General features: G+C 34.7%; 4 protein-coding genes across 4 annotated transcripts; 2 read left to right on the top strand and 2 right to left on the bottom strand.

The window, feature by feature from the left end:
• The first annotated feature begins 879 nt into the window (after positions 1-879).
• On the top strand, positions 880-3,927 carry tadr (torn and diminished rhabdomeres). The gene is made up of 11 exons (XM_088029359.1): positions 880-1,053; positions 1,200-1,435; positions 1,481-1,764; positions 1,811-1,948; positions 1,995-2,149; positions 2,215-2,456; positions 2,506-2,655; positions 2,702-2,857; positions 2,911-3,255; positions 3,307-3,489; positions 3,538-3,927. The coding sequence occupies exons 2-11, from the start codon at positions 1,291-1,293 to the stop codon at positions 3,675-3,677; spliced, it is 1,938 nt and encodes a 645-aa protein (XP_087885485.1). The 5' UTR covers positions 880-1,053; positions 1,200-1,290; the 3' UTR covers positions 3,678-3,927.
• A 2,504-nt stretch (positions 3,928-6,431) lies between these two features.
• Positions 6,432-8,134, bottom strand: LOC148179491 (transmembrane protein 120 homolog). Its single transcript, XM_088029708.1, has 8 exons — positions 7,884-8,134; positions 7,715-7,833; positions 7,494-7,664; positions 7,353-7,445; positions 7,086-7,303; positions 6,812-7,035; positions 6,608-6,757; positions 6,432-6,557 (listed from the first exon to the last, which is right to left on the bottom strand). Exons 1-8 carry the CDS (start codon positions 7,941-7,943, stop codon positions 6,516-6,518), a joined length of 1,077 nt encoding a protein of 358 aa, XP_087885834.1. The 5' UTR covers positions 7,944-8,134; the 3' UTR covers positions 6,432-6,515.
• Positions 8,135-8,309: 175 nt separating this feature from the next.
• Not3 (CCR4-associated factor Not3) lies at positions 8,310-11,991 on the top strand. Its single transcript, XM_088029707.1, has 10 exons — positions 8,310-8,766; positions 9,148-9,380; positions 9,426-9,581; positions 9,636-9,815; positions 9,870-10,166; positions 10,630-10,861; positions 10,915-11,033; positions 11,084-11,248; positions 11,309-11,821; positions 11,873-11,991. Exons 1-10 carry the CDS (start codon positions 8,742-8,744, stop codon positions 11,969-11,971), a joined length of 2,019 nt encoding a protein of 672 aa, XP_087885833.1. The 5' UTR covers positions 8,310-8,741; the 3' UTR covers positions 11,972-11,991.
• A 312-nt stretch (positions 11,992-12,303) lies between these two features.
• On the bottom strand, positions 12,304-17,264 carry RhoGAP1A (Rho GTPase activating protein at 1A). Its single transcript, XM_088050722.1, has 13 exons — positions 16,871-17,264; positions 16,557-16,774; positions 16,255-16,509; positions 16,068-16,206; positions 15,908-16,015; positions 15,682-15,861; positions 15,306-15,632; positions 15,133-15,255; positions 14,094-14,285; positions 13,664-14,045; positions 13,247-13,616; positions 13,057-13,196; positions 12,304-13,006 (listed from the first exon to the last, which is right to left on the bottom strand). The coding sequence occupies exons 1-13, from the start codon at positions 17,141-17,143 to the stop codon at positions 12,555-12,557; spliced, it is 3,159 nt and encodes a 1,052-aa protein (XP_087906848.1). The 5' UTR covers positions 17,144-17,264; the 3' UTR covers positions 12,304-12,554.
• Positions 17,265-17,393: the final 129 nt, after the last annotated feature.

Here is a 17,393-nt window from a genome sequence, read left to right as displayed (position 1 = left end):
TTTTGATTCACAAGAAAATAAAATTTTTCTCGTCGGAGGTCGAAAGATCACATCAATATTTCTAGGTAAGTCTTTAATTGTTACATTCTCGTGGGTGTAGTAACTTAGATAATTAGTTCTTCTTGTACTGAAAACTATTAGGGGGCAGACAAATCAATGACTGAAAATTCAAATACATATGTTTCTAACAATATTCCGAAAAACTAGCGGACATGAAAAATTATAAAAACATTCGAATTTTCAAACAAATCTGTAAAAAATAAAAAAGTCATCGCGATAGAGCTCAGTTTAACGAAACTGCAGGCTGAAAAAAGCCAAACATTTCTTGGAAATTAATTTTTAAAATTGGCATCTTTGTTATTTCACAAATAAATCGAGCTTTTTATAATAGAAATCAGATAAATGAAGCAAAATCTGTAAGTTTCCAAAATTTCATTTAAAGGTTGTCTAATATTTTAGAAGGTGTGACTATTTTTCTCAGTGTTCAAAATTATCAACTGAGAATAACTGCTTGGGATATTTTAAATAATATTATGAGTTGTTTTTACATTATTATATTCTTCAGTCTCTATTCAAATATTTTCAAAAAAACCGAAATCTCCTTTGATTGATATTACTTTACAATTTTGGCCTCTATATTCTATGATTTGATTATATCAATATGCGATAGTTTTGTAAGTGATTTTATTAATAAATAATAAAGTGTGTTAATAAAATATGGGAACAATAATATGTTATACACAACGCCGGTGGTAAATATTGATAAGCACCTCTTTAGAGGAAAAACTTTTTTCATCAAGTTGATGACCACATAAGTGGTATAAAATGGGGGTGATTCAACCAGACCCCAAATAAACGACTTTTCTTCGCAGCGCTTGCGTATACAATTCTATCGATCGAATAATGCAGCAGTAATGCGGAAGATTTATATTTTACTTAAAATCAGTAGCCTAAAATAGCAAACTTTCATTAAAAACACTGTGATATATTTTAGTTGATTAGTCTAATGTTGATCGTAGATAACTCAGAGTGGAAATACTTGAAACCATTTCGGTAAGTCGGTGCCTAATCATGCGAAACGTTCGCACAGCTACTGAATATTAAATTTCATAATTAATTTTAGATTGCATAAGATATTTGAAATGATGACAACAATAGTGCTTAATGTTGTTAATTACCTTGACACATTTTGGTTTTAGGTCAATACAGTTCTTTCGGTTCCAAGCACCAGGACAATATAAATAAAGTACAATATATTTTGATGATGGAGTTTATGTGACAAAGTAAAAAATGGGATTTTTACAAGAGATTGGAGCTCTTTGCATGCACTTGTCGTTGGGTTTGACAGTCCTCATTGGACTGACTGCCTCACAATTTTCTGGTGCTATCACCGTTGCTGCATTACCGATCTCGATTTTAACTATCACGTTATCAGGTTTGTGAACACACAGCTTTTTCCAAGTTAACACGAAGCTTTCAGCATTATGTGGGGCGTCCCTAAACACGACTGATACCACATACAAGAAACGAAAATTATGTGATATTTTAGACTTTTTTAAAATATGGACGGAGATTTTAGAACTTTTAGCTGCATCAGCTACTTGCGCGAGAATTGCTAGTGCAACCATCGACTATATCACCAACGAAAGGTTCAGGGAATGGTTTCTTGGGATACAATCACATTCTCTTGGAGAACCATGGCCGGACATCCTTGGAGTGTCCATTGTCATTGTCATTACGGGTCTCTTTATGTTAGGACTAGAGGTAATCAATTTATACCAAAACAAAACGACTTAAAATCCTGTTCTAGAAATCGCCACTATTCACTTCATTGCTACTTCTATCAATTCTTGTCAGTTTCGTGTTTTTTATTTCCGTTGGATGTGTAGAAACCATCATAAACTTATCAAAATGGAGCGAAGATCTCCAATCAGCCTCGATCCAATCCGTGAGTAACTAAATTCGAAGATTATCCTTGCTAAGGAGACTTTCAGATCGTGTCTGCGGCTGCAATGTGTTCATTTGGGTGTATAAACACTTTTCCAAAAATCAGCAGGCACCGAGCTGTGAAAATTTTGACGATGGTTTTTGTCCCTCTTTTTCTCTACACCTTCACAATAGTAGTTTTTACTTTGATGTCTCATTACAAGTAAGTTTATATAACTCTCGTATGAACTTGAGGACTCCACCCCCAGACTAAATTATAATTGTTAGGGAACTTTCGGGCACCGCCACTCCCTTGTTGCGCGTTTTCGAACTGAGAGACGTCGATTGGGCCAGATTGGTGATGGCAATCTGCATAATCTGCGTAGCATGCCTTGCTTTAACCGAGATCTTGCCATTCTTAATTGCGCCATTCGAGACTTTGGCTAGCAAGGAATGGCAGATTTTTTTCCCGTCTTTGCAATACAGGAATTCTTTCACTGGAGCACCACTACTTGCGATTTTTGCCGCAGGTAAATATCTTCACCTTATTTAATGAAAACAATCCAGTCGAAATTTTAGGTAGTTTGGCAGCGATTTTAGCGTTTGCATGTCCATTAGCATATCTTGTGAAAATACTTAACGCATCGACATTACTAAAATGTATATTTAAGTCCTTGTTGGTGCTGCATTATTATTATCGTCCTGAATTCAGAAACGAAACGTATTTAGGTAAGTGCAAAAACAAACAATTTAAATGTTTCACACTTTTTTTTAGTAAGCTCCACGAGCACGCAATATAGCAAGCTAAAACAGTCTGCAAAAGGGCAAAAACCGCCGCCGAATCTTAAAACAAGAGTTTCTGGAATTATTTCCGGATGGAAGAAGAACGTGGGTCCGAACAATGTTAAAATCAAAAAGAAAACAGCTCCAAGTTTGTATTTTAGTGACATTCTCATAATGAAATTTTCAGTACATCATTTGCAGAGGCAGGATCCTCGAAGGATGATGAGTATCTGCTTTTGAATGAGTACGGCGAAAAGTCGACGGATTTTATATCAAACGATGAGAGCTCAGAGGATGAAGAAAAAGAATCGGTTTTATCCAGCGATGTCGATTCTTATAGTTCCACCGACATAGATGTCGTGGTTCAAGAATATAAAGACAAAATCCAAGTTGCAACCATCGATAATTTCAACGAAAATAAATATCCGACTTACGTTACAGCAACCACAGTGATAATATTTTTGATAATCATAACTATAGCCACGATTTCTTTATCACAGATAATAGTTTGGAAGTTGTATAATTTATTATGGCCGTGTTTCACTGGTTGGTTCAACTAATTGTTGTGTTTTTTTTTATCTATTTGTTTATTTTCAGTTTCGATCTTCTCGACGCTCATTATCTTGGTGATGCCTAAAAATGTGTACCAATCAAAAGATGAAATATTACCTAAGTCCATAACACCACTTTGTAACATAGTTGCTATTCAATTACATATCGTTCTTATGGCTTCTCTTATGGAGGAAGTTTGGCCAGGTTTTATTTTTTGGATTAGTGTAGGTAAGATGGACAACATTTTTCACTACTTTTTCTAATGTTTGTTTTAAGGGTGCCTTCTATTTTGGCGTTGCGAATGCTGTACCTGTGATGGATTGTTAACGAATAATCAAAAATATAAACTGAATATAACTGAGAATATCGCGCAATATTCTGACAATTATGTTGATACTATTTTAATAGCTAGATGACAGGAACAGGAAGATTACGATGAAGAAAACTTTATTTTGGAATCAGACGACGAAGATAATATTTAAGGATTTATTTTGTACAAAGTTTGCAGTGTGTATTATACCATAAAATGTATCATTTTGGATATAGAAATAGTATAGATATTTAAAAGTAAATAATTGCAATAATGTGCAATAATATTATATTTATTTATTGACCAACGGGAATTGTATGTTATTTTGTATTTGGTACAATAAAATGTTTGCTTAATTTTGTTTCAAATTATTGTAAATATTAATAACGTAATACTATAAAAAAGAGGTGCAAAAAAAACAAATGAATTAAAAAAGTTGAAAGTAAAAAATTCTAAGAATTTAGAAAGTAACAAAAATCTGAAGACTCAAAAAATTCAAAAAACATCGGAAATACTGACACTTTAAAAATGAAACTAAATTAATAAAGAAATATGTAGAACACACTTTGTATTCACCACCAGGCGTCTTTGTCCTTCATTTTATTGTTACTTTTACTATTACATTAAGAAATTCGTGTATTCATTTAAATTTTTAAAAATAAATATAAACAATTTAAACAAAGTTCTGATGCTTTTAATGCCGAAATTATGCCAATTAATGCGTAGTATGTTATTAAAAATTTTGTTAGGTACTTTCACTGAACAAATAAGTACGAATTGTTAATTTAATATAAATATTAACAATAAAAAAGAAAATTGTGTCATTCTCGAGAACATGTAGCTACATACCTAAGTAAAAGTAAGGTATTTGGTATTTTTTCTTCGAAAAAAAATCATTTTTTTTTTAAACATGTTTGTTTATGTACTTTACTCAAAGATTAAAGAGCATAATTTACTTTTCCTTTTAAACTACAACGAACAAACATGTTGAATTATCCATATCAGCTTTGTTATTTAGCACCACTTGCGACAATTCAGTAGCATCGCAATGTTTTCCAAAATGGTGTAATTTCTCTGCAATCGATCATTGAATGCACAACAAATCTAATTCTTGGGCAACTTTTTACATAATCAGTGTCTCATCTCTGGTCCCCCCTTTACAGTTGTTGAACACTTAAGATCTGAGACAGTTGTGCGTCAGGTGTTGTTGTGTTCACATATTGCAGTATTATCACAACACTAAGGTAGGTTCAGAAAAAACAATAACTTTTCCAAAACTGGTTAATTTTTGGGTCTATGCAGTTTATTTCGACTTTGTCTATTGTATTTCTGTTGCACTAAGAACCATCATCCAAATCAAAACTTAACTTTCTCCGCTATCAATACATTTGTAATTATTCAGAACTTTTTAATTTAGTTCACTTGATTCTTGTGTAAACATGTAAATTTAGACTAAAAATTGTGGGACTACAATTAATCCTTTTATCATTTGAGAAAAAATTAGTTCCAAGATAAGATCTCGGAAGAAGCCCAAAACGTTTGACAAAATTTTCAGTAAAGAACGATTACGTCTTAACTTTCTCGCTGGAACCAATATTGATTGCAACAACTTATCGCCTCAGGATCCGGAATATTTTACGAATGAAATGAGTAAGAAAAAGGAAGTGTTTTGTAATGTTTACAACCAGAAAACAAGTTTGCATCTAAACTATATTAATATTTAAGTACAAAAAGAGAGATTTGTATTCCACTGTTTTTCCTTATTTTTAGATGAACTTGTCTCTTCTGAGTTTCCTGCTGATTCTACCTTTTACAATGAGTCAATCGTTTTTTCCTCAAAACGACTTGGAACACGCTGACGTGCAAAGAACGGCAGCCGAAGAAGATCTATTACCATCTCATCTAAAAAATCCCTTCTATCAAGATCCAAGAATTAGAGCCGCGTTGGCTAAAAGTTCGTGGTTTGGTCCTGGAGAACGTCCAGTCAAGGAAAGGGACTCTCATACAATACCTCGAAAGGAAATTTTTACTGTACTTAATCATGCTGGATTTTTACAAGAACAGCGGTTTTAATAAGTCGTGTGTTATGTCAATGAGGATTTCTAGTTTTTATATTGTGATATGTTTTTACTTTGTGTTATTTTCTATTAGTTCATAATAAGCAGCAAAGAAAAAGTTGTTTTACATATTTTTACGTAAATATGCTAGATTCATACAAAAGAGATTATATTTTCATCCAACATTAGATTTTATTGGCGATTAATTAATTTTTAATTATGGGAAGTTATTGACAGGATTAAAATTTGATGACGCTTTTGTAAATTAGGTGTCGATGATTTATAATTTAGTAAAGTCTTGAAAGTGGTTTCTAACAGATTTAGATACTGGCATCCGTTAACGATCAGTCACCATCATCAATCAGTTGTCATTAATCAGTCATCAATCAATATCTATCATCATTTTCGAGCATTTGTGTTATCATTAAACCTTCATAATTACTTAGGCTAAGAATGTAGTGGTTACCTGTGTGTTTTTACAATGCATTTTTTTATAAAAATATATAAAAAGACAAAAAAAGACTATTTATGAATAACGACCTTCTACATTCTTGTAAAAAACAATAAAAAAAATTTACCCGTAAATCCAACCCAAATTAATTTCAGAGTTTTGCAAAAATTTTGCTGTTTGTCACGAAAATATTTTTAAAAAAATTAATTCTCAAATTTTTACGAATAAAAATTGAGAAAAAATGTGATAGTGTCAAACCGCTTTTAAACTCAAACGTCCAGTGGTTCTCAAACAAAATATATCACCGATAATTTTTATAATCAGTCAGTTTTAACATAGAAGTAATACAAAATTTTTACAAGATTCAATTTTTATTTTTACGTAAAATAAATACACCACATAAAAATTAGAAACAGATCTAAATTATCTGCGAATTTTACTCTTGTTTTTCTTCTTTCTTTGGATGATTGTCTTCGGTCTACAACAACAAAATTAGTATTCTCAACATGCCTTCCAAGAATACCCAACCTCTTTCATAACAAGGTTACCACTTAACCTTTGACTCATAAAGCGGTACTGCAATTTTACTTTTTCTTTGACTTTATCAGGAATGACCATAATGGTGGTGGCAGTATTGCCAATAAATAATATAAAATACAAAATAGCTAGCACTGGCACCTGAAAGAAACACCGGTGAAGCACCTCTTTACCAAACTGACGAATTGTACATACATGCCATGTGGAAGTGGGAGAATAACTTAATAAATACAAAACATAAGCATTGTAAAGCTGAAAGACGTATCCAAAAAATAAAAATGGTAATAAGAAACTTAATCCACGCCACATCCAAGAGTGGAATCCCTCTATTGTGATATCCATATTGTGTCTTTCTCCAAGTGCTTTTAATCTGTATAAAACACCACTCTGATACCTAAATTGTAAATACTGAACTACGCCTAAAACAAACGTATCAATCAAGAAAATGGAACAGAAAAATCAATATTACTGATATATGCGCTAAACCACATTAACGTTGTTCTAAATTGTGCCCATGTTGGAGTGTCTGGCCAAATTAATAAAATCCCAGCCGCCACTGTTGATAGAAAGTGGTGTAGCCTCCACCAACCCTTAATTCGAGACCCATTCACTTTTAAAATACTCTCTCTAATTGTTAGAGTGCAGTAGTACCAAACTAGCAAAAACATGAAACTAAGTTCTAGTGGTCTGAAATCAAAGTTGTAATACAATTTCGTTTATTTTGTGAAAATCTTACCTAAAAACAACTGATAAATTCAAGACTGACATCACAAACCCAATGATACTTAAAACCAGTTTAAATTTTTCATATTCATTTTTGTATTTGAACCTGTAAGAACACTTTAGTTTCCCAGTTAAAACTTAATACAGTTCATACTTTGCTTCTCTGTTTAGTATTGATACATTGACGTTGCCTAGAATAATTTTTAAATAAATGCCATTCTGTTTTGGAAGTGTTTGTTCAATTTCATATAAATGAGCCCTTCTTTTCATAATCCCATCATGTAATTCAGAAATTTTTTGTTCATTCTCCGGTTGTTTACCAAGTCTAAACATGAAAACTATGACGTTAGCAAGAATTACAAAGGTACAACTTACTCCTTTATCTCCTTTTCAATACTTGCTAATCTGTAATTCTGATGCTCAATATGATTAACGCACTGCTTTTGATATGAGTCAAGTTCATCTAATTTCTCCAGATAAGTTTTATTCGCGATCTACAAGAAGACAATTTCGGATTTTCTAGAAATTCATTGAATTTTCTAACCTCTAAATCCTTGAAATCTGAAGTTAATTCGTCCCAGTCTTCCAGTATACTGTCAACCATTTTAACAGAACAAGAATTTAGATACTTCAACTTAAGGACAAATTTTCATACATGAAATTGCGTAAATTCGAAGTTTATACTGCAACTTTTGCGGAAACTTTGCCTTTGACAATCTGAATTTGACATATGTGACATGCAACCAAATAAAAAAAAATTACACGCATGTGAACTTAGCCGCATAAAGTAGGCTTATGCAAACAGCGTGTATCGCGTTTAATGTTAACCAAACCCTATAGATTCATATTAATCTCTGATAATGATAACAACTTGCACGATATTCTGAGAAAATAAATGTTTGATAAGAGCTGTTTAAAAAAAGACGTTGAAAAACAAATTAGTTATGCAACCAGTAAAACACCAGTGTGCTCTGCTAATGTTTGTGTGACGTAACTAGATTATTCCAGGGCCGTTTCGTAATTTCCAGGTCCTGAAATCCTGGGAAAAGCACCCAGTTTCTGAACACTGATTTGGTCCGCAAAGCCTTAGAACTATTATCAAAATACCTTAAAAAAACGAAGCTTGCCTTTAAAGGTTATGTTGATCTAGAACGTTTAGTTCTTTTTACTCTGTAAAGTTGCCGTTGTATTGGCTATATTGACAATTCTTTGTGAAGTCAGAATTGTTGTATGGTTGAGATTTTTCAGTAACTTCTAAAGTTGCAAATATTATCTGTATATAAGGTGATTGATGTAATAAATATTTAATTATTCGAAGCAATATTACATGACGAAGTACTTCTAAGTGTTTGGAATTACCAGTTTAGTGTCGATTTTAATTATGAACTGATTATATTCCGACATGGCTGCTACTAGAAAATTACAAGGTGAGGAAGTGAAGAGCCTATCTCGCTGCAATCTAATTCAAGCTATTAAGTTGCTAATTAATAAACAGAAAATGTGTTCAAATGCTGGACATTAATTGGCTTGTAGCATTGTAGCATTCATTTGGCAAACGAGAAAACATGTAAACATCGAAAATTCAATTAATTTTATGGTTTTGCTGGTGAGGAAAATTCGGCTTTTGGGTGCTTTTATTTTTAACTGATGATGCTAATGCGTGTTTTATTGTAACCCCGTTAGCTCAATTCATCAAATTTTGACAGATATCTGATCTGCACGTTGTCAATCTGTCAATTGTTGATGTTTATCGCACCGCAAGGATGTGGTCAAAACTTGCAGGAATTAATGTGTAATTAATCTTTAAGGAGAAATAGATCGCTGTCTTAAAAAAGTAACAGAAGGCGTAGAAACGTTTGAGGATATCTGGCAAAAGGTCCACAATGCCACCAACAGCAACCAGAAGGAGAAATATGAAGCAGATCTCAAAAAAGAAATCAAAAAGCTACAGAGGCTTCGGGATCAAATTAAAAGTTGGATAGCTTCCGGTGAAATCAAAGATAAAAGTGTTCTTATGGAAAACAGAAAACTTATAGAAACAGTAAGTTCTTTTTATAATTAACATTTTATTAATTGTGAGTTTCAGCAAATGGAAAGGTTCAAAGTAGTAGAGAGGGAAACGAAAACAAAAGCATATTCTAAAGAAGGTTTAGGAGCCGCCCAAAAACTCGATCCAGCGCAAAAAGAAAGGGATGAAATCCAGCACTGGTTAGTCTCGTCCATCGATCTATTAAATATTCAAGTACGTGATCGTGAAATTTAAAACCATGTGATTCTCTAAAACTAGTGATTCCAGACGGATGCTTTTGAGAGTGAAATCGAGTCATTGCTGGCCAACAAGAAAAAGAAACTTGATAAAGACAAACAAGAACGAATGGATGAATTGAAAACGAGGTTAGAAAGGCACAGGTTTCACATACGAAAATTAGAAACATTATTAAGAATGCTTGATAATATGTCTGTTGAAGTGTCTCAAGTACTGTCTTCCCTACTTTTAATGAAATTAGTTTAACGTTCCGTCACATTGCAGATACGAAAAATAAAAGACAATGTTGAGTACTATATAGAGTCTTCACAAGAACCTGATTTTGAAGATTGCGAGTTTATTTACGACGATATAATTGGGCTGGATGATGTGGAATTGTCGGGTGTTGGGCTTCCTTCATCGGCCACCACTGATAGCAACGAAACTGGCGGAACACCAACTTCTATTATTTCAGGATCCTCTCCAATTGTGTCGCCGGCGCTAGGCGGCCAACCTTATAACCATTCCAGTGATAGTTCAAATGAAGCTGATAAGAAAGCCATTTTCAAAGACGCCCCCAAAGTAAGTCGACAAATCAAAATCGCGTTCTAGCCCCCTCAACAGTAAGAAATAGATATTTACATAACAAGGACGGAAAGTGACCAGTTTCACACGAGTGTCAAAGTTGATGTACGAGGCGCCAGCCGAGTGCAGATATTACACGAGTGCAAGAAAGACACTTTCCGACGAGTTATGTTCACAACTTTCGGAGTCATTGTGTGGAAAATGCAACTTTCATATGGGGGTCTTCGGAAAAACATTTTCTAACTAAATAAATTGGCGCTGTTTCGTTCAATGTTTGTTTATGTAATGTTAGAACCTCTATTGAGTAACATTTCGCCCAATGTTTTTTTAGCCCGATTCAAATGTCACCAAAAATCAATCGCTTAATTACTTTTTTGAATGGAACACTTCTGGAAATGAAAACACAGTGACAATAAACACAATTTTGTTTATGAAATACTAGAGTGTGGTAATGTTTCAGCCTGTTAAACCGACAGCTGTCCGGGCGACGTCGGCATTGAATAGCACCAACAATTCCATTTTGAGTTACAGTTGTAACAGTACGACGTCTACTCCCAGCAGTAAACCTGTCCTTGTAAGTAGTACTCCAAGTAAGCAGTCAGTAAGAGAAACATCACCAGTGGCCCAATTAAATTCGTCTGGAAACTTTGCGACAGTCACTGCGACTGCCACAACGCCGAAAGCAAACGCAAGTAAGAAATGTTCATATTGCAGTGTTTCACTCTTACTATTGATTCTTCTCTAGCCAATGGAGAAACTGTTATGTCTTCTGTGATAACAAACAATAGTCAAGTTCAAGCGCAAAATAATACGGCTGTTGTTTCAAGCGTTTCATCGCATACTCAAAATTCGACAAGTGTACATGTGAGTTGTGTTGTATCACTTGAGTTCAATTAAATTGTTTTGTTTCGTAGGTTTCACAAAACTCAAATAACGTATCTCAGAAATTCAACGAACAACATGTGCAAAACAGTAGCATGAGTCCGGAACTTAATAATAGCAGTAGGACTTCGCCGTTGGTTAATGCCGATGTTACACACATACAGCAGCTAATGAACGGACCGACAACGGAAAGCAAGGTAAAGTTGAAGCATGACGTTTAGTGCAAAGCGAATTGTCTTTTGTTGTTTTGTTTTTAGATGCCAGACGGGATGTCTTCGCTAAAGACCATGGCGCAACAAGTAATTGACCGAGCAGGCTTGGAAAACAATCAAGTAATATTAGAACCGAACAAAATTCACAATCAAGAAAAGTCTGATGCTCATATTCCACCTTTATTGGGTGTTGCGCCTCTCGGCACTGTCCCCCTCCAAAAAGAGCATCAAGCGCAGTTTCAGCTTATGGAGGCCGCATATTACCATATGCCTCATCCATCCGATTCCGAAAAAGTAAGAACTTACTTGCCAAGGAACTCATATCCTACACCGTCATATTATATACAAACACCATTACCACATTCCGATACAGTGGAATTTTATCAACGTTTGGCAAACGAAACATTATTTTTTGTTTTTTATTACATGGAGGGCACAAAAGCTCAATATTTGGCCGCTAAAGCGCTAAAAAAACAAAGTTGGAGGTTTCATACGAAGTATATGATGTGGTTCCAAAGGCATGAAGAGCCCAAGATTATTAATGAAGAGTATGAACAAGTAAATAAACACCAATTTATAAAAAAAACGTTTTTAATCGTTTGTTTCCAGGGAACGTATATTTACTTCGATTATGAAAAATGGGGCCAACGAAAAAAAGAGGGGTTTACCTTTGAATATAAGTACTTAGAAGATAGAGACCTGAACTGAATAAAGTATTTAAAAAGAAACGAGTGCATTTAATTTTCGGTCAAGTTAAACTGTCTGCTGTGTTATTAGCTAGGAACTAGAGAAACTTGTATTATACAATTTAGTATCGAAACGTACTACTGCCAAACGCAACAAAAATAAAGTGAGAATTGTTTAAGGTAGAATTAGAATAAATCAACCTCTTGATGTGAAATTACATGAACTGACTCGCTCGATGCCAATAAAACGTCACATTGAAAATAGTTATTTATGTAACAAGGATAATACGATGGATCATTGTGGTACTAGTCAAGAATTCACCAATCGAGGTGTTTCCCACAAGCACAAATATCTACAATATATTATACTTTATTTGTATAAAGGTACAAGAAAGCTTTGCCAAATTGCTTTACAAAGGCTTATAGAATAGGATACAAAATTCATTCGGAAAGCCACTATACAAAAATACTTTTCACTTAAGTCAGCAAGTGTAAAAATCACACCATCCAAGGCGAAATACTGCTGGACAATATAAATATGCTATATACAAACGCGGAACATACACAATAACGTTTTGATACATAGTTTAAGCTTACAATTCCTATCAACAAGACTTAATAGAAGAGTTCATATCTTGCAGGTAACAGTATAAAATTCCAGCTTGGGCCATGACATCCACAGTTTCAGCCGATAGAGTATCTTTTTGTTTGTTCTGATTTGCTTTCATTCCGGGCCTCAGTAAAGTCGGCCCGAAAACAGTTGCCAAGTTATGTAAAGACATTTTATTATCGTCTTCATGTTGATGAACTCTTATTAGATGCTCCAAAATAAATTTGATAATCTTCTGATTCAGTTCTGGAAGTTTCGAAAAACACTCTTTCAGCAATTCAATTCTGCGAGTGAAGTTGCCGTTGCTGAGATTGAAGGCTTCTGAAAGAGAAGGGTACATTTGATCTGTGAAAAGAGCCTCTGGTAACTCTCTTAGAAACAGTTTTAGTATGCCGGTGACGGAATGAATGTCGACTTCTTTAAGTAGCTGCTCGGCTTCGTACGAATCTGAAAAGACGAGTTGACAACATTGTCGTATGTTAAAAGGGATGTTTTACTTGTTTCAAACGACTTTTTCAGTTTGGATATATCAGAAGCAGAACCGGAGACTCTGTAAACACCAATTTCTGACATGCCTCGCCTCTCAACTTCTCTAATGCAGGCGTAGATAATATAAGGAATATCTCTCTTTTGTCGCCTAGAAAGTCATAAGTAGATTTTGACTCTTTTGAGTGTTAACCACCATACCTGCACACATTTTGAATTTTTTCCCCGAAGAGAGAACCGCTTTTACCCGTTGGAAGTCGCCGTAAGCTAATCATGCATGGAATGTAAGTAAGACTAACTCGCAAAATAGCTCCGTTTATGTTAAACTTCTTCTCCACCGGCTCGTTATGCAACCAACTTCTACTCAACTTCTGGGTATACTTCCCGATGAGAGTATCATTAGGTTGGCTCGGTTGGGAGCGATACACCAGCATGCGAAGGTTTTCACACCCTTCGAGATCGATCACAAATTTCTCGCCCCAATTGAAAACGTTGGTACTTTGCAAGGTTTTAGTTTTAGCTTTTTGGAAGAAATGTCCGTAGAAGTCGACTTCAAAGATGACGTACGCCTCTATAAAACCCAGCTTGAAGTACGAGAAAGACACAATTGTTTCTTACCACATGCGTATTCCAGACCGCTCAATTCGAAAACATGAAGATGTAGATCCCCAACAAACAAACTCTCATCGTGGCCACTCCTGAGAAGATATGATCCCATATTGGTCTTTAAAAAGGCACGACAGGCCGTGATCCACGTTTGTAACTCCAACATGCTAAAGTTGGAGGAAGGCGTCGGTGGTTTACCCGTTTTTTGCAAGGTCTGAATGGCTTCAACCCATTGCGTGCGTTCAAATTCTGACGATAAGTAAAACGTGTATGAACGTGTTGTTTGACGATTTTTTATTCGAAAAGATAAATTGGGTGAAACCAGCACCAACTGGCTCTCCAGTTCCATTAGTCGTTTCTTGAATTTATCAGTACCGCGGCTGCTCCGTATTTTCTAAAGAAAAAAAATTGCGTGTGATAATATAAAAAGGAGTTTACGTACTTTGTCTTCCAAGGCTTTTTCCTCTTGTCGAAGTTGGTCTCGAACATTCGAAGCTTGCGACTTTAGACTTACAATATTTGGTATGGAGCCGTCGGTATGGTGCTGTGGACTCGTTTCTTGTAAAATTACGATGTCTTCCACCGGGATGAACCATTTTAATTCAAATGTGTACTTTTCAGTTCGGCCAGACGGCTGTACAAAAAGATAACCAACTCGTAGTGCCTTTTTATCAACCATTGGATAACATTTAACAGGAACGGTTAATTGGAGTATTGTTTTTTGCCACGCCAAGCGTATTTTTAGCGGAACATGATTCATATCCAGTGAAATACAAGGAAATTATCGTTTGTTTAAAAATTTTATTCGATATTTTTTAGTGTAAGCGCGGTGTGAAGTTATAAGAAGCTGTAAGTAAAATTGCTGCAATGCAAGTTATTGCTATTTATATTCCTCTTCATAAATAACTGTTGTAATGAAAACATCGTGCATATAATAGGTAAACGCATTTTGTAGTGCTCATGTAACATTTTTTGCGGTCACGTTTTTACAGTCCTTGAACATAATCTAAACATACAAATTTACAATGTTTCCGTACTAAAATGGAAGTTGTAAATTTGGAGATGTCCTTTCTAAATGCGCCACAAACGGAATCATTTTATTATGATTATTTTCAATCGATCACAAATCTCTAAGGCAATCAGACACTTTTAAAAATCTAATCGATGGTAATTACCAAGATAATTTACCCTAAATTCTGGAATGAAGATTGCAATCGCTCACTCAAAAGAGTGCAACAAATTATTAAAGATTACTATCAAGTTTTTATCGCTTTAAACCCCGTTTCAATGTAATCAAATTTCGATCGCGGTCTTACTTGCCTGTTTAGATCACACAACAGGATTTCTTTCCAAATCATGGAACAAGTCACGCTAAATTGTCTCTGTACTCATTTCCACGCATCACGCATCGTTACGAGCAGCGACTTTTATATTCTCTAACCCGAAAACTGTACAGCAAATCAAAATTTAACGAAACTCACCTTATACTTGGCGCAAGCAATGACATCATTAAATAAGAATAAATGTCGAAGTTTGCGGTGTCCGTCGTGGAACTCAACAATGAAAGAATTTTTCACTAGCCGCCTCTGAGCTCTGTCTGGTACCTGGAAGAAAGCGTCAACAAAAATGAATAAAACCAGCGCCTTTGTCTTACAGGAAACATCGATTTTGTTTGGATCATGTTGAACTGATCAAGGAAATTCTGCGTCAACTGCAGAGCCTCTGAAAGACTGCTGTAATCAGGATCAGCAGGTGTTAAACAATGTAGTAAATCATGCAGAACTAGAGCATTTTTCTGGACTCTAGCTACTGGTTTGTGCAAGATATCTTCCAAGTTTATGGGTTGTTTCGATAGTTGTTTGCATGTTATGTTTTTAGTGACAGTGTTGAATTGAGAGTTGGATTCGCAACATTTTCTCACTGTATCTAACGCACGTCCGTAGTTGCTCAAAAAAGCACCATACAAGTCAAGATTTAAAGCCTAAAACATGTGATTAATCTATTGATGATTTTTTTTTATAAAAGAATACCAATGTTTTGAAGCATTCGCCAATCTTGTTGTCCCATTTATCAGTGTGACTCTTCAAGCTTTCCAGAAAGGTGGAATGCAAATCATACAGTTCAGGAATCTTATAAAAAATTGTATTTAAATCAGTCTCTGTGGCAATTCGTTGGGATGTACTTAAAGTGGCTTGAATCGCTTTCATATACTAAAAACAATCGTTGAGTCAAATTTAGATGATAAGGAGAATTTACCTTTATCAGAACTCCAAGCCACTCCACATAATCAGTTTCGCTGCCAATGATATTTAACAGAATGCACTTATAAAATGAATTTTCATTCCCAGTCTCTGTGTCTGGTTCCTACAAAGCAAAACAATAACAAATGGAATCTAGTCTAAACACCAATATTTACTGGTTTAAATTTTCTCTTGCTAAAAGGAGTAGATGAGTCTAATGAACTTGAACTTGCGTATGACCCACTACTGCCCCTGTGACGTATTTCATGAACTTCTTCATCACTGCTGCTGTGTCCGTTATCATTTTGATTAGTCCTACAAAACAAAATTAATTTTTTAAAGCACCACAAAACCAATATTTACATAATGAAATATTCAAGATTGACGTAATTATTAGCAGTCGGTGATTGTGACCCCTTTTCTTGTTTAGCAACAAAAGAAGCTCCAGAATTCAATGTATTTTCAGCGCTAGAATTGTTGCTTCCAGGCAAATCCTCAGAGGCAACAGTATCATAATAAGGTTCATCAGGAGTGGAAACACGTTCAGAAGAAGATCCTATTGAGTCTGATTGTTCTAATTTTTTGCTATTTCTATAAATGTCTGGTTTAACTGGTATCCTGTAAATAAAATTACAGAAAAATTGAATTTAATGCAATAATCATACTTTGGTGGTGTTTGAGTCTGAGTGGTAGTGGAAGATTTTACACCATTTACTTCAATAACAGTAACAAATGGACTAGGTTCATTCAAAGAGACATCAGACTCATCAGTGTGTTCATAATTCAATTTTGACAGTTCATTAGATATTTCAGTCACACACATGTTTGCAGAAATAGTCTCAAATTCCTCCAAGTTAATTCCTGAGGCGACTGGCGTTGTGGTCTAAAAATTAAAATTTGCGGTCAATACCTGACAATTAATTGTTGCAAAATTTTTGCACAAAATCTTTTAAATTACAGTAAATAAAGGTTTATTTACATTTGATATGTTATCAGCAATGACATCACCAGTCTCATTTTTGGGCTGCTCAGAATCATCACAAGTCTCTGATTTATGTTTCTGAATGTCAAGGAGCAGTCTTTCTAAGTATTCTACGTAAATTTCCTCTTTCCGGACTTCTTCTTTGAACATGGACACTTTCTGTTTATGTTTGGCCAAATTTAATCTGACATGTTCCTCCCAAGCGCCTGGCAAAGGATTTTCGGGAAATCTTTGAAGCCACACTTGTTGGAAATCGTTAAAAACACTCATCTCGGATGAACTTCTTTCACATTATAGGTTTAATTTCTTCATTTAATCTAATTATAAAAACTTTGTTAGAATCAGCAGAAAGAACACAACTGATTGACATAAGAGGGAGTTGACACTGTTGACAGTTAATCTTCCATGTACCAACGTTACAAAACTAAAATAACAAATTTATCGAAAGTTTATCGAAAACTAGAACCATAAAGTGTAGCTTTGAATTTTTTAAGCACATTAAGTGGAGGCTCCCTTAAAT

The sequence above is a fragment of the Gnatocerus cornutus genome, chromosome 2 (genome assembly GCF_029298725.1).
Source record: "Gnatocerus cornutus isolate USDA-ARS CGAHR chromosome 2, icGnaCorn1.1, whole genome shotgun sequence".
Lineage (NCBI taxonomy): Eukaryota > Metazoa > Arthropoda > Insecta > Coleoptera > Tenebrionidae > Gnatocerus > Gnatocerus cornutus.
Note: the sequence above shows the minus strand (reverse complement) of the source record. Positions and strands in the feature narration are given on the sequence as shown.

Coding starts and splice junctions, on each gene's coding strand:
- tadr (XM_088029359.1), top strand. CDS start 1,291: ATGGGATTTTTACAAGAGATTGGAGCTCTTTGCATGCACTTGTCGTTG. Junction 1,765..1,810: donor TCTTTATGTTAGGACTAGAG/GTAATCAATTTA, acceptor ATCCTGTTCTAG/AAATCGCCACTATTCACTTC. Junction 3,256..3,306: donor ATTATGGCCGTGTTTCACTG/GTTGGTTCAACT, acceptor GTTTATTTTCAG/TTTCGATCTTCTCGACGCTC.
- LOC148179491 (XM_088029708.1), bottom strand. CDS start 7,943: ATGGTTGACAGTATACTGGAAGACTGGGACGAATTAACTTCAGATTTC. Junction 7,446..7,493: donor ATACTAAACAGAGAAGCAAA/GTATGAACTGTA, acceptor GTGTTCTTACAG/GTTCAAATACAAAAATGAAT. Junction 7,304..7,352: donor AATTTATCAGTTGTTTTTAG/GTAAGATTTTCA, acceptor CTTTGATTTCAG/ACCACTAGAACTTAGTTTCA.
- Not3 (XM_088029707.1), top strand. CDS start 8,742: ATGGCTGCTACTAGAAAATTACAAG. Junction 9,381..9,425: donor ACAGAAAACTTATAGAAACA/GTAAGTTCTTTT, acceptor TGTGAGTTTCAG/CAAATGGAAAGGTTCAAAGT. Junction 9,582..9,635: donor TCGATCTATTAAATATTCAA/GTACGTGATCGT, acceptor TAGTGATTCCAG/ACGGATGCTTTTGAGAGTGA.
- RhoGAP1A (XM_088050722.1), bottom strand. CDS start 17,143: ATGAGTGTTTTTAACGATTTCCAACAAGTGTGGCTTCAAAGATTTCCC. Junction 16,016..16,067: donor GCAAGAGAAAATTTAAACCA/GTAAATATTGGT, acceptor TTTGCTTTGTAG/GAACCAGACACAGAGACTGG. Junction 15,862..15,907: donor GGCTTGGAGTTCTGATAAAG/GTAAATTCTCCT, acceptor GATTGTTTTTAG/TATATGAAAGCGATTCAAGC.